The sequence below is a fragment of the Labeo rohita genome, chromosome 18 (assembly GCF_022985175.1).
Source record: "Labeo rohita strain BAU-BD-2019 chromosome 18, IGBB_LRoh.1.0, whole genome shotgun sequence".
Lineage (NCBI taxonomy): Eukaryota > Metazoa > Chordata > Actinopteri > Cypriniformes > Cyprinidae > Labeo > Labeo rohita.
The window spans coordinates 13,618,301-13,642,402 of record NC_066886.1 but is presented as its reverse complement, the minus strand read 5'-3'; the positions used below and the strand labels follow the sequence as shown (position 1 = coordinate 13,642,402).

General features: G+C 34.3%; 1 protein-coding gene across 2 annotated transcripts in view; it reads right to left on the bottom strand.

The window, feature by feature from the left end:
• Positions 1-24,102, bottom strand: part of necab2 (N-terminal EF-hand calcium binding protein 2) — a 111,907-nt gene that overhangs the window by 20,593 nt on the left and 67,212 nt on the right. For both annotated transcript variants that reach the window (XM_051135610.1, XM_051135609.1), the window contains exons 6-8: positions 12,225-12,361; positions 11,793-11,917; positions 3,684-3,763 (exon numbers count right to left, since the gene is read on the bottom strand). In XM_051135610.1, coding sequence (XP_050991567.1) covers positions 3,684-3,763; positions 11,793-11,917; positions 12,225-12,361 — 342 coding nt within the window. The remainder of the gene's footprint in view (positions 1-3,683; positions 3,764-11,792; positions 11,918-12,224; positions 12,362-24,102) is intronic.

Sequence of the window (24,102 nt, the reverse complement as noted above, 5' to 3'; positions counted from 1 at the left end):
TATGACGATTGCAAAAGGTTGCATGGCTTGCAGGGGTGGGCAGAAAAAAATATTTCAAAATATTGCGATGATTTACCTCATGATACTGGATTGATATTCTCATGCCAAATACATACAGTATCATGAGGTAAAACACTGTAATATTTTAATATTTTGACCATTCAAGGTCCGTGGGAAGCAGTGTTGCCAAGTCCGCGGTTTTACCGCGGTATTGGGCCACTTTAACACTGTTGCCACGGGTTGCTTTTCACATTGTATTTAGCCCCTGGAATGCGAATTTACCAGGGGCGCCCAGACAAAAATGAAATGCTAGTTTTGAGAAGAAATACTGCAGGTTTTGTTAAGAAAACCTGGCAGCCATGCACTGTAAAAAACAACTTGTTGAGTCAACTTAAAATGATTTGTAACCTGGCTGCCTTAAAATTTTAAGTTCAGTCAACTCAAAAAAAAGTTTATTCAACTTGAAATGTTAAAATATATTGACAACTTAGATTTTTGAGTTGAATCAACTTAAACTTTTAAGGCAGCTGGGTTACTTACCCATCTGTTAAGTTCAGCAAACACAAATATCTAAGTTGTTACTTAGTACAACTTAACATTTCAAGTTGAATAAACTTATTTTAGTTGACCGAACTTAAAATTTTAAGGCAGCAGGGTAACAATTTTTTTAAAGCTGGCTCAACAAATTGTGTTTTTTATTTTTTACAGTGTGGTGGGAAGGTATAACATTTGATCAACACATACTCAATTATTTCTATTTAAATAAAGTTTTAACTCAGAATGAGCTAATTTTCAAAATGTCAGGGGTCGGTAAGAATTTTTACTGTTTTTAAAAGAAGTCAGTTATGCTCAACCAAGGCTGCATTTGTTTGACTGAAAATACAGTGATATAACAATTTAAAAGAACACTATTTTCTATTTTAATATATTTTAAAATGTTATTTATTCCTGTGATGACAGCTGAAAAAAATTAAGCTAAATTCATCATTACTCATTTCTTCAGTGTCACATTCTAATATGCTGATTTGGTGCTCAAGAAATATTGCTTATTAATAGAAATGTTGAAAACTGTCACTTTGGATCAAATTATAGCCTCCTGGTTAAATGAATGCATTAATTAAAAAAACATCTTACTGAGCTCTAACTTTTGAACAGTAGTGCATATCACAAAATTATAGTTGTCAAGCTAATTAATTTAAAATGAAACTCTTCAGAATATTTATATTCCTTCATTACAAAATTGATTGTATATGCATGCATCTTTATTAATCTGTATCTGGACTGACACCAACACATCTCCCAGTACAGGAGTCTCTGCTGCTCAACCCAGATATCCTCTCATTCATCCCGTCTCACCAGAATGCGTCAGAACCTCCCTTCCACTGAGAGAGAAATAAACCAGTTGGGTTGGTTTGGCTATTCTTAGCTCCAGCAATAAGAACCTGCCTGCCAAATCTCCAGTATTAACTGGGGACTCTATTAGTCCACTGCGCTCAATGTCAGACACACATAATAAAATGACCGAGAGAAAGAGAGAGATGGTGAAACAATGGTTAACCAAGAAAGAAAAGTTACATAAATGTTGAGTGAATAGAATATAATGGTAAAAACAGTCATCTACTAGTACAGGTCTGTTTAATTGCTTTCTTTGTTTCATTCCGTATCATTCCTCAGCAATGAAAGTAATAACTATAGGAAGAAAAGATTACTGGCTTTGCTAAATGCAATCTGAATCTCCTCTCAGGGCTTTACATATGAATGTGTGTAATTATCAGTGTGTGCATGTGTATGCATAAGTGAATGTACTGTATGTGCAGGAGTAACTGAAATTGCAGAGCTGTATTTTAGGTACAGGAGGAGAAACCGAAAAGCTCTTTCCACAACAAAGTCTCAAAGGGATAGTTCAGGCAAAAATTAAAATTACCGCATGATTTACTTACCCCTAAGCCATTCTAGGTGTATATGACTTTCTTCTTTCAGATGAATACAGTTTGAGTTATATTAAAAAATGTCCTGGCTCTTCCAAGATTTATAATGGCAGTGAATGGGTGTTGAGACTTTGAAGTCCAATAAAGTGCATCCATCCGTCATGAAAAGTGCTCCACACGGCTCCAGGGGGTTAATAAAGCCCTTCTGAAGCGAACTGATGCATTTGCGTAAGAAAAATATTCATTTGTAACCCTGGACTACAAAACCAGTCTTAAGCAGCATGAGTTTATTTGTAGCAATAGTGAAAATACATTAAATGGGTCAAAATTATTGATTTTTCTTTTATGTCAAAAATCATTGAGATATTAAGTAAAGATCATGTTCCATGAAGATATTTTGTAAATGTCCTACAGTAAATATATTAAAACTTAATTTTTGATTAGTAATATGCATTGCTAACAACTTCATTTAGGCAACTTCACAGGCGATATTCTCAATATGTTGATTTTTTTGCACCCTCAGATTCCAGATATTTAAATAGTTGTAACTCGACCAAATATTGTCCTATCCTAACAAACCATACATCAATGGAAAGCTTTTTCAGCTTTCAGATGATGTATAAATCTCAAAAAAGTTTTAAATATAGATTATGGATGAATGCACTTTATTTGAACTTCAAAATCTAAACAGCCATTCACTGCCATTATAAAGCTGAGAAAAGGCAGGACATTTTCTAATAAAACTCTGATTGTTTTCATCTGAAAGAAGAAAGTCATACAAACCTAGGATGGTTAGAGGGTGAGTAAATCATGGGGAAATTAAATTTTTTGGGTGAACTATCCCTTTAAGAAGGCTGTGGCACACCAAGGTGATGGTCACCAAGCGGACAGATCAATCTGATTGGCTGTTCAGCTTAGCGAACCAGTGCATGAGAAGAAAAGCGAAAGCGATGAAAGCGAGCAAATTAATTCTGTTCTAAATAAAAACTGATGTCCCAATTCTATTTGATATTTATTGGTTTGCAAATCTTTGAATGTTTCTAAAAGAAGGCTCTAATGCTCAGAAATGCTGCATTTATTTGAATTATAAATACAATAAATATTGTAATATTGCAAAATATTATTTCAATTTAAAATAACTGTTTTCTGTTTTAATATTTTATAAGCATAATTTATTCCTGTTATGGCAAAGCTGAATTTTAGGTCGCCATTACATTTGTCACATGACTATCACTGTACTCATTTCTGCTGTTTAAAATTTTTTGTGGAAATCACGATATACTTTATAAGGATTTCTTGATGAACAGACAATTCAAAAGAAAAGCATTTATTTGAAATAGATATCTTCTTTAAAACTGTAATTTCATTTACTGTCACTTTTGATCAGTGCATCCTTACTCAGTTAATTAAAACTTTTTAAGGAAGTATATACTTGAGACTGTCATCTGCCACTACTATAATATATGTTTATATTGACATACACATCCCACCCTTTAAAACATATACACTTTTGTACAGTGTTGCTTTTATTTGAAAGAAATATGAAATATCTGCTCAAACAAAACATGTTATCAGTTGCTGTAAAACCAGAAACTAAGCTACATATTTCCATTTGTTAACCATGTTTTTATTTTCAGTGTCTAATTACACTGGATTGCATCTGCACGGGTCTGTGGATTTTGACCTCTCGCTATTATAAGACGCTACCCAGGAGGAAGCACTTGACCTTTCGGTATTATAAGACGAACCTCTTACCTTATTCTCCAGACGTCCAATCAGCTCAGCCAGCCGGTTGATCTGTGCCTCAAGTCCTTCTTTTCTCACCTCCACAGCTCCTGACAGAGACAGAGAGGCACAATGCATAATTTGCAGATAGTTTCAACGAAATTTTACTCTTCCAGGCACCTGAAACCTCATCTCAGAGAGGCTGTCATAGCAATGCGACAAAGCGAATCAAACATTCAGACATTATTACTGAGCTCAAGTTATTACAAAGATTATAATGGACGTTTACACTTCTTTGCAAACTACTTTGAGTTTTTACACATCAAAAGGTGTTCGCTAGAGCAAATGACACGTATATCCACGTATTTACTGGAATTGTACCATAGTATTACTGCCACTGCGAATGAGAAGTACAGTATTGTTTTTCACAGAAAAATAAAAATATAAAGTGATTAACATGATTTCCACCCTTCCTTTCTTTCTTTTATGCAATGACAGATCCTATTAATGAGGGAAAAGGTTTTCCTGCCTTTGAAATCAGCCCCACTTGAGGTGCCAAACCAATTAGGCTCTAACACCTCCCTTGTGTTGATGAGGCCAGCGAAACGGGGAGGGGAGACACTTTGGAACACATTAACCGTTACCATAGCAATAGCAGGACTAAGTGAACATGGTCTGAAACCTTTTAAAGGCATGGTCACTAAATTAGTATATTACAGTGTACCAAGACTGATCTGAGACCGGTTTAAAGTTTTCTAAAAATGAGTAACAGGGTATACTGTAGCACAGCATACTGTGAAACATTCAGCACATCAGCTGTAGACGTACACAGCTTACGCAAACATGTTCCTTACAAGATTAGAAGCAGTCCCATGAGAATGTCTGTGTGCAGAACTGCACAAAATGTTCAGCAGTTTTCACAACATCTACACACTGGCAGCTGTTTTCTGTTTATTAAGGAAACATTTTTTGCTAATTTGATCATGTTTTGTACTTATAAGATAATACAATTGAAGCAGTGCTTCAGGTAACTCGAGTTCCAGTTTAAGGTCTCGCCAGATATAGTACCATACAGGATTATTACTGTTCAAATGACATGTCTCCAATTTAGGGCTGGGCGACAAACTGGTAGACAGGATTAACTGGTAGAAATTGGTCAACCGGTAGAGATTTTGAACTTTGTCTCTATCACGGTTACACGCTCATGTGACGCTGCTGTGCTACGTCGTCACAAATACGTAACGTTTACACACAATTTTAAGCATTATGGATCAAAACAAGTGATTTTAAAATGTTGAAATGTAAGCAGCAGCAAAAAAGAACTTATTTTGCTGTTTCTGAGCATTGTCAGGGAGGTGCACACATGTAAAGATGGTGCTCACAGAGCGCAGGAGCGTTAAACTCTGATTTTTGCCACTTTTTAGGCCTTGAACGAATAAAAACACACACTTGTGTGTGTCAAAATACCCGTCTTTGCGAGTATCCTCGTAAACACAATAGTTTAGGTCTAAAGTGAAAGCAAACAGCTGAGAAAGAAAACACATGTGTGACAGTATATTGGACCCGGGCGGCTCTTAAAGTGACAGCAGTTATGTTAATCAAACAACAAAAGAGAGAAAATCTGTGCTAAAAAGTGACTAAATCACTTTTGTAACTTTAATAAGAAGTATATTTAATTTACACAGTGACAAATGTGCAGTATTTTCGTACATTTGATTTCTTTATACAATATATGTAGCGTTTCTTATTTACTTGTTCTAATGTAGTTTTTTTGTACTTTTGCTTGTAAATAGTTTATTCTTATTTAATTTCTTATTTTGAAATATTTTTTCTTTTTAAAATAAATAATTTTCTTTTTTTCTATTTGAATATATTTTAAAAATGTAATTTATTCCTGTGATTTCAAAGCTGAATTTTTAGCATCATTACTCCAGTCACATGATCCTTCAGAAATCATTCTAATATTCTGATTTGCTGCTCAAAAACATTATTATTATTATGTTGAAAATAGCTAAGTAAAAATTTTTTAGATCGTTTCATTCGTCAAAGAATTCTTAAATAATGCACTCAAGTGTTTTAAATATTGATAATAATAATAATAATAATAATTTTTTGCTGTACTTTGGATCAAATAAATGCAGACTTGGTGAGCAAAGAGACTTATTTAAAAAACATTACAAATCATACTGTTCAAAAACTTTTGACTGGTAGTGTATATTGTTTCCATGAAATAAAATTACTCATATTGTGATATAAGATTATGGTCATATTGCCTACCCCTAGTCCCCATTATTCTTCATATGAGTAGAAACACAGCAACAGACATTTCTTCACTCAAACAGTAACTGGAATGGATGAAGATAATCTGGGAGTCTTGCCACATGGTCTTCCTGCTTATGAGACTGTCATGTTAATTAGTTTGGGCACTTTAGCCACGACATACTGACTTGGAAAGAACATCAGTTCAGACTCCAGTCAGGACCAAGCTGGGCTGAACCCAAACCTTTCCCTGACCACCTGCGCCTTTACTGCTGTCAAATGAATGACTTGCCAATATGGTATCTATGGAAAAAGTCTTGCCTAGAAGCAAAAAAGGCAAACTTAAAGGGATAGTTCATCCAAAAAAATTAAAATTCTGTCATTAATGACTCACCCTCATGTCGTTACAAACCCGTAAGATCTTCGTTCATCTTCAGAACACAAATTAAGATATTTTTGATAAAATGCAAGAGCTTTCTTACCCTTTCTGATTTTTCTTACAAGTATTCTCATAGCTTCACAACATTATAACTGAACCATTGATGCCACATGGACTATTTTAACAATGTCCTTACTACATTTCTAGGCACTGAATGTGACAAAAAGCTCTTGGATTGCATAAACAATATCTTATTTTGTGTTCTGAAGATTTGCACAAGTTTTATGGGTTTGGAATAACATGGGGGTGAGTAATTAATGACAGAATTTATATTTTTGTGTAAACTATCACTTTAAGGCGAGACACAACAGGTTTTTTCATTCATTGGTTAATTGAGATTTTGATCTATCTGGCTTTTCATAAAGTGCTGCTTCAAATTAGTGGAAAAATAACATTTAAAATACACTTCTAAGTGTTGTTTTTAATCACACTTTATCAGAAATCTCCATTTTAGTAGCACTATGTACACCAAACTTTAGCAACAAGTTTTATTTTTTCAAACACCAAGCTTTATTATTGACCATATTCTGAAGTTTTTATAGAGGGGTTAGTTTATATATAATTTGCCTAATTTTAAACAGCATTTTATTCCAAAAAAATTGTAAAAAAGCTTTTTTTTCTAGCTGTTGACGGTGGGTATTTTTATGGCTTAATCCCGTATTCACATTTCTGTTCCAAAAAAAGGTATGCAAATGAGTGCATATTTAATTAGATCATGTATCATTTGCATATTTAAACATAACATTCAGAAAACTTTAATGCAATCAATCAGCTGGGGTAGTTGTATGGTGATATCTATTAGATATTTTTTAAATCCTATTCTTAATATGCCTAGATATTGTCCAAAAATAACATTGTTTCTGTTTTATCCTACTACAAACTGTCTTCATGACATAATCGATTTAGTGATAATTATTTTATTAGTAGTAACTATTTTATCTACTGATAATGTTATGGCTGCTAACGAACAAAACAAAAAGGCAGTTTTATTAAATTATTTCATTTATATTAATTAACAAAAACATTTAAAAAGTGAATTCAAGCACCACAACATTAAAAATATAATCTAAATAAGGGGAAATGTGCATGTACAGTTAAATATCCAATATCGGTAATCCAGTATCAGAAAGAATGACTGTTTATCATCAAATTATTTGAATCAAACCTATAGCACTGAGCCTGTGTGTGTGTGTTTGTGCAACATGAGCAGAAATAAGGAGAGTAGAGTGAGAGAAGAAAAGCAATTTGAGAAAAGCCTGTGATTGACTGATGGGAGAAAAAGTGCCATGTGCAAAGCAAGTCTCGCAGAAGTATTGATCAATAATCTCATCCCGGTGCTCATAAACTACAGCTTGGACAGCACGCTCCAATCACGGCTCTCCCTGCCGGAGCTGACAGCTAGAATGGCGCTTTTATTGTGAGCCGAGTCAGCTTTATCCATGTCTAGGGGAAATTTAAAACTAGTGGCAGTGTTTGAACGTCACCCATAAAACAGAACTCTTCGATTCAGCGCTGTGGTGTCACTCGAACAATATTGGCATATTGGACGCGCCAGCTTTACAATAAAAGCGAATGAGAGGACAATTGAGATCTATATTAATTAGCATCAATAAGGAGTTTGCAATTCAACATGAGCTTTCGTTTACAGCTTTTTGTTCTGAAATGTCAAAAGGCATCTAACAGACCTGCTGAAATGCACAGAAAAATAAATCCACAGCAACAGAAATGTCTGTATTACTTGGCTGAATTGAAGAAATTGACTGCATGGCGATTCTATTAGCATTGAGAGGAAGAGAAAAGTGAGATGGGCATTTCAAAAACGAATCATATATTGCCTCTGTGACACAGAAAAAAGAAAAACACTGGAATTAATTTGCTACCGTATCTCCAGGCGCCCTCCAACTCCTTTTTCTGACTGAAACTCAGGAACGCATTTAAGGAAGACCTTTTTTTTCAACCCTCCGCTCATTAAAAACTCACACATTTCTTCAGTTGCATCATGCGTACGAGACTGTCGTGAGCGTGTGGTATGTGCTGACTTGGCACATGGATGGCGTAGTGTTGTTTTAGTGTCTCTTTAGAATGGTTTCATAACCAACTCGCTAGAGCTCAAGCCCAAAGCTCATCAGTAATGGAAATGTGGAGTTTGTTGATACAGAAAGCCCACAGGAAAGCATTGCGAACCACATCTTTAGACTTTAACTTTGCCTTCGGCAATTAGACAGCTTTTGCGTGATAATGTAGTTGGCCACCAAGTCTGCACCACAAAAGAGACCCTTTTCAAATTGATTTATGCAATGTTTGGTAAAACAAACCCCATGATGAATAGAAGCATGTAAGGCCTCAAGTAAACCTCCACTAAAACACTACAGGAAAATAGTATTGAAAGTGTGGCGTCTCTAATCTAGGTGCCAATTGTTCTGACAGGGGTAGCATTGCTAAAGTCAGTCTTTTCAGACCCTGGCTTAGGAACAGCCATTGTGTCTCAATGGAGATTCGTCTCTTTGATTTCCAATATCTCAATTTCCTTGTGATTTACTTAGTGATACTATGGCAGTACAGTATTTTTAGGCATTTTAAAGTATCATAGGTGAGGTACAAAATGTGGGCAGTTAAATTATACTGTCTTTTAAGACACCTATTTTTGGCCAAATTCACATGCATTTGTAAGATTATTTTATCCCATATTTACACTACCATTCAAAAGTTTTTGAACAGTAAGAGTTTTAATCTTTTTTAAAGAAGTCTCTTCTGCTCACCAAGCCTGCATTTATTTGATCCGAAGTATAGCGAAAAACATAAAATTTACAAATATATTTACTATTTAAAATACCTGTTTTTTATTTAAATACATTTTAAAATGTAATTTATTCCTGTGATCAAAGCTGAATTTTCAGCATCATTACTCCAGTCTTCAGTGTCACACGATCCTTCAGAAATCATTCTGATATGCTGATTTGCTGTTTATGAAATATTTTTTATTTTTCTGGATTCTTTGATACTTTTATTTAGCAAGGATGCTTGAAATTGATCAAAAGTGATGATAAAGACATTTATAATGTTACAGAAGATTTCTATTTCAGATAAATGCTGTTCTTCTGAACTTTCTATTAATCAAAGAAACCTGAAAAACTTCTAATCAGCTGTATTCAACATAATAATAATAATAATAATAATAATAAATGTTTTCTGAGCAGCAAATCAGAATATTAGAATGATTTCTGAAGGATCGTGTAACTGGAGTAATGATGCTAAAAATTCAGCTTTCGAATCACAAAAAAGTAATTACATTTTAAAATATTATCAAATAGAAAACAGTTATTTTAAATAGTAAAAATATTTCAAAATTTCACTCTTTTTGCTATACTTTGGATCAAATAAATGCAGGCTTGAGAAGCAGAATAGACATGTTTAAAAAAACATTAAAAATCTTCCTTTTGACTGGCAGTGTATGTGAGGTACTGTTCAAAAGTTTCGGGTCAGTACTATTTTTTTCACTTTTTTTTTTAGAGTTTTAGAGTGACTGTAAAGAGATTTATAACACTACTAAAGATTTCTATTTCAAATAATTGCTGTTCTTTTCAGAACTGAAATGTTTGTTGAGGCCTAAATCTGCATATTAGACTGATTTCTGAAGTATTATGTGACACTGAAGACTGGAGTAATGGCTGCTGAAAATGTAGCTTTGCCATCATTTTCCATTACATTTTAAAATATATTCTAAAACAGCTTTTTTAAATGCAATAATGTCACAATATTACTATTCTCACTGTATTTTTGCTAAATAATTAAAGCATAAATAAATGTAGCCATGGTGAGCATGGTGACTTCTATAAAAACATTTAAAAAATCTTATCGACCACAAACTTTTTAACTTTATTATAAAGTTCTTACATTTTTCTGTGTACGTAGTAGATGGCAAGACAGCTCACTAGGGTTTGGAACAGATCTTATGTAAATGACAAAACAAATTAGATGACTCTTGGAAAATAACTCTCAGGCGTATGAGGTAAGAACCAACCATTTCATCATAACCTTGTTCAAAAAGTCTCATCACAGCTGGTTCTGCTCACATAAACAGATGCATGCTGCATTTATGCTGATGCTTGGAGACATGAGTGGATTCAGTATGTAAAAGTCATTTTGCAAGCTTTGTGCGACCGGAATTTTTTAAAGATTCACAATACTTCAGACTTAATTTCTAGTAACGGATCTACTGCATGCCAGTAGAAGTACATACTTATCCCTATAAAGCTGACTGTTATCATTTTTGATACACATATTAATAAGGCCTCTAAATGATCAGCAATATTCTATTCATTACAGCCAAATATGAATCTCATCAAGTGTTTTTTAAGCATTTTAGACTTATTCTAAAACAATAACTCAAGGCAGTAACAATTTAAAAAATATATTTTAGTTGAGAACTGTTCAGCAAATCTTTTAAGTAGTTAACTTTCAACTGTTTTGGAATTTTACAGATCATCAGTCATCAAAGTTTAAATATTTGTCACGCACATAGAGATTTACTTTAAATTTCACCAAGCTGATTTCTCACTTAAAACTCAAACAAATCATGTTTTCAGGCCATTTCAAGTCTTATTTTGATGTAACAAAGTAGTAATATCTAAGTGGTAGTTGTTCAGTTATTTTTCTTAAATTACCAATCGCAGCCGATTATAACCAGTCATATCCAATCATTTTATTGTTAAACTACGAATTTTCTCATCCAATATTTTGAGGAGACACTGTCTCCCTTGCCTCCTCAGAAGAAACTCCCCTGTTCAAGATGAGCACTTACTAGACTGAAGCAGCTTAGGTTTACTTGATTATCCATAAATCATTTTGAGAAAATTCATGTTAAAATATGAGTATCAAATATGATAAATCAGGCTTTTGAGAAACAGTTATTCAATCATCTCTCAATCATCATTGTACTGCACTACGTTTTTGTTATATGCATTTTATGTAGTCTGCAATACTGTTAAAAGGATCTCATTGATTTACATTACAAGCTATCAGAATTTCATCTTATTTTTCAGGCATATAAATATCTGCAACTGCATCAAATTGCTCAGTTTGTGCTTCGTTCTTGAGTATGAGCTCCATATTCTCCTATGTCAGGGGTGTCCAAACTCAGTCCTGGAGAGTTTAGCTCCAACCCAATTAAACCAGCTAACGAAGATCTAACTAGGCATACTAGAAGCTTCCACGCAGGTGTTTTGGAGCTGGCTGGAGCTAAACTCAGCACCCCTCTAGGACCAAGTTTGGACACCCCTGTCCTGTGTCATACTGTATGAGACATAAAAGTCTATTGTATCAAATATGATACTCAACAAAAACATATGCAAGCTTTTTGTTCAATTTTTCCGTAATTGGCTGCATCTTAAGAGGTTCTCAGATGTGTTGGAATCAGCTAGAAGCAGACACGATCACCTCACCTGCACCTGTATTGATGTTCCTCACACTGTCCTTTGCACTGACTCTGTTGTTGGGAGGATAATCTGGCACCGGGGCCTCATAGCGCCTATCTGGGACGCGTGGGCTGGTCTTACTGGGGTAGGATCTAGGTCACAACAAGAGAGAACAAGGACAAGGAATACAGATGATTAAAATGTTTAACTGGAATCAACTAAATATTTCATTTTACTAGAAATAATCTTTATTTAACTTAAGCAAATCCTTTTCAAATAACGGCAGCTGAATAATCAATTATATAGACTGCAATCCCACTTAAGTTTAAATCCTACAATTACTATAATGTAATCATAAAGCATTTGCTAAATTGAAAGTCTACTTAAGTTATGGATGCATTCATGTCCTAATGGACATATATGTTGATGAACCATGATGGGACATGCTCTATTTCTCACCCCACTGATGAATGCTGTTCATCAATGGCATCCACAGCACTCTCTACAGAGTTCAGCAGAGACTGGATCTGATTGGCTGATTCCTTCAACAGGAACCGGGTCACAAACTGCTCAACGTTAGTTCCACGTTCATATACCTGCAGTGAGCGAGAGAGAAAAAGAGAGCGGAAGAGAAGATTGAAGACAGATAAGAGCACATCAGCACTTTTCGGAGGATCTTAAGCATGTATATTTGATGAAGCTCTGTTTGAGTGAACTTTGCACCAGCTTTAAGTAAAACATCCAGAGGTGCGAATCTCCAGAGGGACCTGGGGGATGAACATTTCTGGAATGAGCTCAAAGAAACAAGAAAAACAAGATGCGGTTCATGTAGGCAAAAGCTCAGGGTGAGTTAAGTTCTGAAAGCTCGTAATGGTATTGGACATTAGAGGAGCCAACACTCATTGATCTGGTGACATTTTGACCGCTTCCCCAAACACTCAAGGTCTGTTTTACACCGTAGAGGCATAATGTCACACAAGGGTGTTGTATTGAAAGAAATACACTGTGAAGGTGTTAAAGACTACCACTTTAGTGCTGAACTTTAAGCATTATTATTGTACACATGGATTCTGTCAAACGCTCCCAGCAGCCTCTCAATGACAAATGCCTCATCTTTTTTGCAATTTCCTTATATTCTTGATCCTATCTAGGTATTGGGATGGCAAAAACCCACACTAAAGCAACTCTCTTGTGTAGTAGCCAAAACTCAAATCCTGGGCGTTGTAAAAAACGAGTAAACAGCTAGTCTTTTGCTTGCTCAGTCATTGTCCATTGGCACTGATTTTATGCACTGATTTGCAGAAAGATCGTCACGGTCAGCGTTTTAACCAACCCTGGCCTTCACTACTGATCGCAATTGAATATCCAAATGGAAAGACAGCATTGGCAAGGGAGTAAAATTGGACTGCAGTGCTGGCCTGTATAAGGTATCTCGTAAATTATGCCGCATTGCCATGCAGACTTAGGATGACTGTGTATAAAAGACCATTACAGAAGGAGTAATAAAAGAGACTTGGAGCACTGACAGCCTGTAGTGCTCTGTCAGTCCAAGAAAACAAAGAAAGTGAGTGAAGGAGAGGAGTGAAGTGTGGGGTTGTGTTGCCTAGTAGTTAAATTTAACAGCTGGAAATGAAAAGCTTCCAGGTTTGATCTATGGCTTAAAGGGATGGTTAACCCAGAAATTATATTTTGTAATTTACTCAACCTCACGCTGATCCAAATCTGTCTTCTTTTGTGTCCCACAGAGGAAGATACGTTGTTTTGGAACAAACTGACTGATTATAAAATGGACAGAAATATAGTTCTTAAAACATCATACAGTATGTGACCCTGGATCACAAAAACATTCTTAAGTAGCACAGGTATATTTGTAGCAATAGCCAACAACACATTGTCTAGGTCAAAATGTAAAATTTTTCTTTTATGCCAAAAATTATTAGGATAATAACTAAAGATCATGTTCCATTGAGACATTTTGTCCTAATAATTTCCTACCGCAAATGTATCAAACTTAATTTTTGTTTAGTAATACGCATTGCTTAGAACCTAATTTGGACAACCCTCAGATTTCAGATTTTCAAATAGTTGTATCTTGCCCAAATATTGTCATATTGCCAACAAAACCATCACATCAATGGAAAGCTTATTCACTCAGCTTTCAGAGGATGTATAAATCTTGTGACTTATGACTGGTTTTGTGGTCCGGCATCACATTTTGTTTTCCACAGAAGAAAGAAAGTCTATAAATCCATTTTTCATACTTTACACTTCAATGTTTTGTTGCCTAAATTCACTTGTAGCATTTAAAATGTTTTTGTTTTAGTACAGAATTTTCATAACAGTCATATGCATGCTTATGAACAACATCAACAATCAACATGAAAATAATTATTCATTTAATATCATTAAGGTACTATTACAGTTTTTTATATTTTGAACCATTTTCCATATTCATTTTAAGTTTAGTTAAAGCTTTAGTCATTTTTGTATGTTTTTTTAAATTTAATACTAAAAATGATAGTGTCTATATAGTTATAGGCAGTTCTAGTTTATTTTACATCAAGTTAAACTAAATTCAGGGTATCTTCAGGATTTTTTAAGCTCAAATTTAAAACTTTTAAGACTTTTTTAAAGTCCTTCACAAATAAAATTAATATACAATATGAGTGGGGTAGGGCAATGTCAGTGGTAACATTAAACTGCAAAATGACAGTAAAAAGCATGATTTACAGTTCAGATACAGGTTTTCATAAAAACAAAAAGTTTTATAAAATGATAAACTTCACATTTTTAAGAAAATGGATCAATCAAAGGTATCAATTATTATATTATTTTAAACAATTATTATCAATCAATTATTAAATTATTTAAATAACATAAGCATACACTACCAGTCAAAAGTTTTTGAACAGTGTGATTTTTTTGTTTTTAAAGAAGTCTCTTCTGCTCACCAAGCCTGCATTTATTTGATCCAAAATACAGCAAAAGCAGTAATATTGTGAAATACTTTTACTATTTAAAATCTTTAAAACTTTAAATCTTTAAAGATCAGCATTTATCTGGCATAAAAAGCTTTTGTAACATTATACACTATACAATACAAAGCTTGCAGTCAGTATAATATGTTTTAATACTTTTAAAAAAAAAAAAAAAAAAAAATATATATATATATATATATATTATTTAGCAAGGATATTTTAAATTGTTTAAAACTGCTAATAAAGATATTTATAATGTTACAAAAGATTTCTACTTCAAATAAAAGCTGTTCTTCTGAACTTTCTATTTATTAAAGAAACCTGAAAAAGTTCTACTCCACTGATTTCAACACAATGATAATAATGTTTTTTTGAGCAGCGAATAAAAATATTAAAATGATTTCTGAAGGATCATGTGACTGGAATAATGATGATAAAAATTCTGCTTTGAAATTACAGGAATAAATGACATTTTAAAATAAATTAAAATAGAAAACAGTTATTTTAAATAGTAAAAATATTTCAGAATGTTACTGGTTTTGCTGTACTTTCGATCAAATAAATGCAGGCTTGGTGAGCAGAAGAGACTTCTTTAAAAAAAAACATTAAAAAATTTTTAATGTCTTGTTTAGATGTTTATAATACATTAGTATTCGCTTCTTGGCGATCCACTGGTTGACATTTACACGCGTTTGCAGCATAAAAACATGGGTTGATTTTCACATTGGTGTGAACAAAAACAGCAGACGAGAATTCATTCTCTGCAGGCAGGTGGTGCTTTCAAAACGACATATATGTAGCAATTTCCCTGGTATCAGCTGTAAACAAAACAGAGCTGCACCTGACTTTAAAAAAGTGCATTGTTCATATTTATTCAATGAAATCATATATACATAAATAAACATCACATTCAGCCATACTGCAATTCTTGTATTTCTGTCCCCACATTTAAGACCTCTTGAAATCATAATTAAGACTTTCTTGTTTCATTTAAGACTTTTTATGGCCTTAAATATAATGCAACTAAATGTAAGACTTGTTAAGAACCTGCAGAAACCCTGAAATTAAAATAAAGTTTACCTAAAATAAGTTTTTAATGTGTTTTTTGTTCAAGTAACAAAGCTAAAAACTTTCTCTTTCCCTGGTAGTGTGGTGGTAAATAAAGATTCTTTTCTAAATAGAGGATGCTAGCGTTTGTCATGCCCACCTGCCTGAACAAGGAGCCTCCAGGTGGTGACGATGGCGGCTGGAAAGACTCCGAATGATTTATGCTAACGGTATGCCAGGTCAGCGGCTCTGCACTGCGTTTCAGTGCCAACGAGGGCCTTGACACACATCAGCAAGCACGGAGGAAGGGCTTACTGTCCATGCCAAAATAAACACGACTTCTCAACATAACTGAGAAAACAAATAACTTTTCAATTTAACCAAATGACAGCAATGATGACGTTAGAAGTTATTTAAGCAGTAACCCAAATAACCTGAAGATATGTAAACAAATCAAAACTCTATACAACCCTGACAGGCCTTTAATGAGGTATAAATGTGTTTGAATTGTCAGGACAACACCACGCTCGGAGCGAATCTAATGATTTGGTGCCCAGACTGCATGAGTGCATAAGGATACGGGTTTTAAACCTCGCTGTCATGAAATATTCATTCTTCTCTATTATGGCTCAGGCGACACATATACCCAACCACAAATGTACAAATGGTCTGTCACCCTTCTGTAAAATATGCTCTAGGCACTTCTGAAAGTGTGACTGATAAGGTGAATTACTGAATAACAATGAGTGACATACTGGACTAAAGCATCCCGAGACACCTGTGCTCAAGTCGAAACCTAAATAGTCGAGAAGAGCATTATATGTGATGCGCAAAGACAGGTTTTCCACAATAGCACACATGAGAGGAAAATACTATCGGGAGGAGCTTGTGAGGAATTACCTAATAACTGGAGATTTTCCACAGAGAATATAAGTTGGTAAAAAATAAAATAATATGAAAGCGCTGACACCTAACCTATTTTGTCCTTTGTAGAGCAAGCATTAAATATAATAAGCGTGGCAAATGCAGACAAGTGGATAGTGCCGCCACTTACGCAATATTTCATAGTTCAAAGGAAAACTGAGTATCAAGAAACCCTCATATCAAGCTTAATAAGCAATGCCGGTTATTTTAAACAGCCATCGGCAAGAGAAGCCCAGAATAAAATGCCATGTTATAGTGGGACAAGTAATTTGACTGATTTGTCCCAGCCTCTTTAAACGCAATTTTGCATATCACAAATGTTGTTGCTAAGAAACATATTGACTGCTGTTGCTAGGATACGATTAATTGGCTCATGTCTGAACAGAGACCGTCGAGTGTATTTTTGTCTTAAAATAGATAAAAGCTTACAGTTATATGAACATATTTACAAAAAAAAGTCAAAGTCACACCCTTATATTTGTTGACAAGGCTGGCTGATAAATATGCACGGATATTGTGCCAGATAATTATACAACATACAAGCATCTGTTCATCTTCATTATATTATCCAATATATTAAATTGCTATTTTTCACTTTTTTTTCATTTGAGCGCCACCATAACACAATAATCATTGTACCATTCTAAACTTTATACTGTACAAACACTCTAGTTTTAAAGCTGGATTTTAACATTCAATTCTAAGTAAAAAATATTTTAGATTTATTATAAATTTATTTAAAATAAATGTACTAAATATATGTTTACATTTAATGTGTTGCAGAGCAACTCTTTCTCTTCCACTAAACAAAAGTCATTTTTAACATACACTGCCGTTCAAAAGTTTGGGATCAGTACGATTTTTTATGTTTTTTTTAATTATTCTTATGCTCATCAAGGCTGCATTTACTTGATCAAAAATCCAGAAAAACAGTAATATTGTGAAATAATATTCCAATGTTTTCTATGTGAATATATTTTAAAATGTAATTTATTCCTGTGATGAAAAGCTGAAAACAGTTGAGCTGCTTAATATTGTTAGAACCTGTGATGCTTTTTTCAGGATTCTTTAATAAACAAAAAGTAAAAAAGAACAACATTTATTTAAAATAGAATCCTTTCATAACAATATAAACAATCATTTAAATGTTTGTGGTCAGTAAAATTGTATACTTTCTTTTTTTAAAGAAATCAATACTTTTATTTACCAAGGAAGTGTTAAATTGATAAAAAAGTCATACCAAAGACTTATTTTGACTTATTATAAATGTTGTTCTTTTTACATTTTTATTCATCAAAAAATCACAGGTTCCCAAAAAATATTAAGCAGCACAACTGTTTTCAACATTGATAATAAAAGTAATAAATCAGCATATTAGAATGATTTCTGAAGGATCATGTGACACTGAAGACTGATGAAAATTTAGCTTTGCATCACAGGAATAAATTATATTTTAAAATGCATTAAAACATAAAAACTTCCGAGCAAAATAAAACCATTTTAAAAATATAGGCTATTTAAAATAAATGTTACATGAAATGTATTATTAAGTTTAATTCACAAAAAACATCTGGTCACATTTCTCTGTATTTTGAGATTAAATTCTGCGAGCACTCCTGATCATCATCTGCAGTCTCTGCTGCTTCTTGTTCTCCAAGTGCCAAATGAAAAGAGGGTTAAACAGTTCCCTAGAATAAGCCGAAAGGGTAAACAACTTGAAAAGAGCAACCCTTCCAAAATTACACAGCACAACAGAGGCAGGCAAAGGTTTTCTCCCACCTACAGTCTAAACCTGCGGCTCAACCTAGTTAGACAAAGCTTCCGAGAATTGAGAGAAGAGATTCAATCACAATCGCATTAGCCAAGCCTGAAAACAGAAGTCATGGCATAATGCAGTTATTCAGCCAGGGACACATCCATTCACAGGCCCAAATCACAGTAGCTGAGACTTTACAAAACCAGGATTAAATCCCAGACTGGTAGAAAATGAAGAGATGAGAACACACACTGCCTATTGTAAAAGAAGGATGATTGAGCCATGCCTCCATTATTGTCTGAGAGCGTGTGGGAAATGGCTTGTTCAGTGCTACAAGATAAAGACGTACACTTAGATTTTTGCTGTTCGCTGCAGGTGTCTCAAGCATCTTTCAGGTTTATCTAACTTTGGGCATCACAGGTTCAGGAACCCAAGCCTTTTGGGAGGCTTTCATTTGTTCCAGCTACTGCATTTTCACTTTCATCTCCCCAGAGAGAACAGTTTAACCCAGAGTCCACTGACAGACTTAGAGTTGGGGTTTTATCCTTTAAAAACAGATAAAGTGTGACTACAGCTGTGAAAGGCAGAGAATGTATCCTTTTAAGTGACATATAGTCACATAATCAGCTATTTCATGTTTCTTCGACCCCTCAATCTAACAGCAAAATGTTGGAAGTACATTTATAGTAATATAAAGTTGTTATTTTTGCTGTCTATGCAGGGTCAGAAAGCTCTAATGGGCACGAGCCCATTAAAGAAGCTGCATGTGTTATCTCGATGTAGCGCGGACGCGCCTGGAAAAACCGAGCGCATCGCGTTGCGACCGCGTCGCTTCCATTATGAGTGCAGCTGCCGCGCACCTACATTTGAATTAACCAACTTGAGCATGCAAAAGATGCTATATGTGAACGGCGCCGTCACGCGAGCACTAAACAGCACTGTGAGATCCAGTGCGAAACACTTGTGGTATATAATGGTATATAATTATAGTATGTATGTATTTTTGATTAATGTGTGCATTTTGATGCATCTGTGCATTTTTACTGAATGTTTTTAGACTGATTGATAATGAACAAAAATTTACCTCTGCATCCTCAAGCTACTATCAAATGTGTATTTCTAAGAGACAAAAAAAATATTATTATTATTATTATCATCATTATTATCATTATCAGACAACCCAAACCTGTTTCTTGATTTGAAACAATACAAACCTACACTGCAAAAAACAATTTGTTGAGTCAACTTAAAATAATTTGTAACCTGGCTGCCTTAAAATTTTAAGTTAACTCAAAAAAAGTTTATTCAACTTGAAATGTTAAATTATACTAAGTGACAACTTAGATATTTGAGTTGAATCAACTTTTTAAGGCAGCTGGGTTAGTTACCCATCTGTTAAGTTTAGCAAACACAAATATGTAAGTTGACACTTCGTACAACTTAACATTTCAAGTTGAATAAACTTATTTTAGTTGACTGAATTTAATTTTAATCTAATTTTAAGGCAGCAGGGTAACAAATTATTTTAAGATGACTCAACAATTTGTGTTTTTTATTTTTTACAGTGTATGGTCTGCTTTATTTTATTATTGTTTTATTTATTATTTGTTAATGTTCTTGTATGTTCAAAAAATGTTAAATTATTCACTTTAAGGGGTCTAAAATAAAGAAAAGAGACTATTTTTTGTTACTCCAGCACTTTATTATACTAAATGTACTGTGTTTTTTTTTGAGTGCAGTAAATTTTGGTTGAAAAAATGAGAATCGTGTAAGAGAATCGTGATCTCAATTCCCATGGAGAAAAATCGTGATCCACATTTTAGCAAGAATCGTGCAGCCCTAGTTTGCAGTGACTTAAATTCAGCAGATTTAGCCATGCTGGCAGAAAACACAAAGAGCAAAAATCATTTAGTAATAAAAAGAACATAAGCTGAACATGCAGAGGCACATGACAATAATCTACATTGCCAAATATCCACATCCCCAAGTGGAAGAATTTACTTAAGAGAAAACACCATATCATAGATCTTTATTCACAAACCTTATTAGATCGGATCACTAACTACATGTCAATCAAATCCTCTGTGGATTTGACCTTTATGAGTTTGACATTTAGATTCCTGAGGGCATCTCTAGAGGATAGGCTTCATGGCAAGCTTATAAGGGGACTTGTATAAATAAGTTAATTCTAGTTTACCTCAGAGAGCGCATAACAACAACAACAACTAGTGAACTTGAAAGTGCAAATCTTGATTCACACCCCACAGGCAGTGGGAGGCATCTGAGAACAATGTTATTCTCAAGCTGCAGCCACCAGCAGCAAACATGCACAGGGCTTCTAATTATAATCGCCTCTCACAGAGTTTTCCAGGCAATTTTAATCAAGCGGCTTGATGTTGGAGAATTATCATCACAAAGACAGGACTCGGTGTAACAGTAACAGCCTTTGCTTTCAATGCTGAGGAAACACAGGTCCACTGATCTGTGTCACGGTGGGAGCGTTTCGTAACCGCGCTGATTGAGACAGCCGTCAGGAAATCTAGCGCTCCAGCTGGGTTTCAATTGTGCCCACCTCTATAAGCCATAACGGTGATGAGGCAAGTGTTCGAACACAAAAAATCATCAGTGTCTTATTCAGTCATCTCTTTTTCTTTATCCACACAATTCATGAGATGAAATGACGCAGGTTACTGTCAATGAAAGAATGGTTCTGTCATCATTCGCTCTTGTCGCTACAAACTTGCATGGCTTTTTTTCTTCCTCCGCAGAACACAAAAAGAGTAATTTTGGAGATGTCGGTCACTCTATTCTATGCAATTACAATGAAAAGCACCCTAGAAGTATCATAAAAGTAATCCATGTGTCTTTATTTCAAGCCTTCTACAGTCATGTAATATTCTTACCTCAGGAACAGACACCATTTGGAATCCAGAAAATTAATGGAAAACACAGAATTTGGTCAAAATAAAACTGAATTTGAGAAAAAAAATAAATCGTTAAAAACCTTAAGACCTTAAAAAACTGAATAGCTGTTAAACTTTTATTATATTGCTGGTAAATTGTGTAAGTTTCGTGATTTCAATTAATTAGACATGCTTTTAACCATTTAAACAGAGTCTAGACAAATTAAAATGGGGGGAAAACACAGAAAAATTAAAACTGAAAAAATGGAATTTGGGAAAATATAAAACAGATTTTATAGGAACCTACCTTCAAGACATCCAAGATTTTGAGAAATGTAGCGATTCTGAACTAAGCAAAATAACTTGTAATTTACTAGAGGCTTAAAATAATAATTGCTGCAGACTATTCAAAAAGGTTTTATTAATTTAAATGACTTATTAAAAAAAAAACTGATTCAATGACTCATAAATACTTCACTTGTTTCATTACTAAATAAATCAGCATTCTTGAACAAATCTCTTGAATGAACAATTCATTGACCCAATCATAAGTACTTCACTTGTTTCATTACTGAATGAATCAGCATTTTTTAACAAATTTCCTGAATGAACAATTCTTTGACTCACTCATAAATACTTTACTTGTTACATTACTGAATGAATCAGCATTCTTGAACAAATCTCTTGAATGAACGATTCAATGACCCAATCATAAGTACTTCACTTGTTTCATTACTGAATGAATCAGCATTTTTTAACAAATTTCCTGAATGAACAATTCTTTGACTCACTCATAAATACCTCACTTGTTTCATTACTAAATGAATCAGCATTCTTGAACAAATCTCTTGAATGAACAATTCATTGACTCACTCATAAATACTTCACTAGTTTCATTACTGAATGAATCAGCATTTTTAAACGAATCTCTTGAATGAACGATTCATTGACTCACTCACAAATACTTCACTTGTTTCATTACTGAATGAATCAGTGTTTTTAAACGAATCTCTTGAATGAACGATTCATTGACTCACTCACAAATACTTCACTTGTTTCATTACTGAATGAATCAGTGTTTTTGAACGAATCTCTTGAATGAACGATTCATTGACTCACTCAAATACTTCACTAGTTTCATTACTGAATGAATCAGCAGTTTTAAACGAATCTCTTGAATGAACGATTCATTGACTCACTCACAAATACTTCACTTGTTTCATTACTGAATGAATCAGTGTTTTTGAACGAATATCTTGAATGAACAATTCATTGACTCACTCATAAATACTTCACTAGTTTCATTACTGAATGAATCAGCATTTTTAAACGAATCTCTTGAATGAATTATTCATTGACTGACTCATAAATACTTCACTTGTTACATTACTGAATGAATCAGTGTTTTTGAACGAATCTCTTGAATGAACGATTTGATGACAAATACATTTAACAGTCACTTGTCGCCACCTAGTGGTGAAACAATGTAATGTAATCAACAAACGTCATTTGAAGGCCAATTTTAAGACAGATAAGCCAGATTAATCAACCGATTATTTCTGTATTTTGTTTGCTACAATAGACATCAGTGTTTATATGATAAGTATAAATGGTTGAAAAGACTGGTTGTGACCTGTTCATACCTAAACATAATAACTGTTCCCATATTTTTTTAATGTTCTGGTATGGCTTTATCAAAGGTTTAATAGACACAGATGAATCATTGTCATTTATAAATAAGACTGCGTGGATGATTGAATCGAGATTGCGATCTTTTAACAATAATTTGTTCAGCTCTAAATTACATCACTTGCTCACCAATGGATCCTCTGCAGTGAATGGGTGCCGTCAAAATGAGTGTTTAAACAGCTGATAAAAACATCACAGTAATCCAAGTTATCCTCACGACTTTAAACCAACAATTTGTGTAAAGTGAAAAATAGCATTTTTTTGTAATAAACAAATAAGACCTCTAGCCATAATATTGCTTCTCCTGTGAAAAAGTCATGTTGTCTGAATCACAAGAGAAATATGCACAGATGCACCATTCACAAGCAAAAACAGTCCAAAACTGTTGCAAACATATGGACACTTTCAAGGTATTTCTGCAGCCTTTTTGAAGCTTGAAAGCTCCAGTATGTTCTTGAATTTCTCCATTTGGGTTCTATGGAAAAGAGAAACTCTTGACAGAGATTTCAATTTTGGCTGAATTATTCATTTTGCTCCAGTCCACAGTACAATAAACGGGAGGAGGAAAGTCCACTCATAGACATCGTTCTTCACACAGGCAGTGAATTCCACCAGCAATGACGCTTAATGAAAAGCTGTGTAAGATTTGGGCAATAGAGTTCACGATTCTCCAGCCATAAAATGCAGTCAGAGACAAACAACTAGAGCTGTGGACTGCAGTTCATCATAAAGTGCAGCAGCAAAGAGATTTATAGAAGGAGCCTCAGAAGTTTAATGAACAAGTGAGGACAAGCGCGGTGGCAGCACTTAGCTCTTGCTGGGCAGGCGCAGGGCCCACTGCTGTGCAAGAGCGCATGGGCACAGGCTGCGATTCACACGCTAGCGGTGGAGAGATGAGTCTCAGAACAGTAATGAATGACAGACGGGAGCTCTAGTAAAATGCTAGAGCTTCACATGCCTGTGAAATTACCACTTCACACTAGTGATACAGGAAGGGGTTTGAGATGGATATAGTGGAAAATACTGGAGTGTGGCAGCAA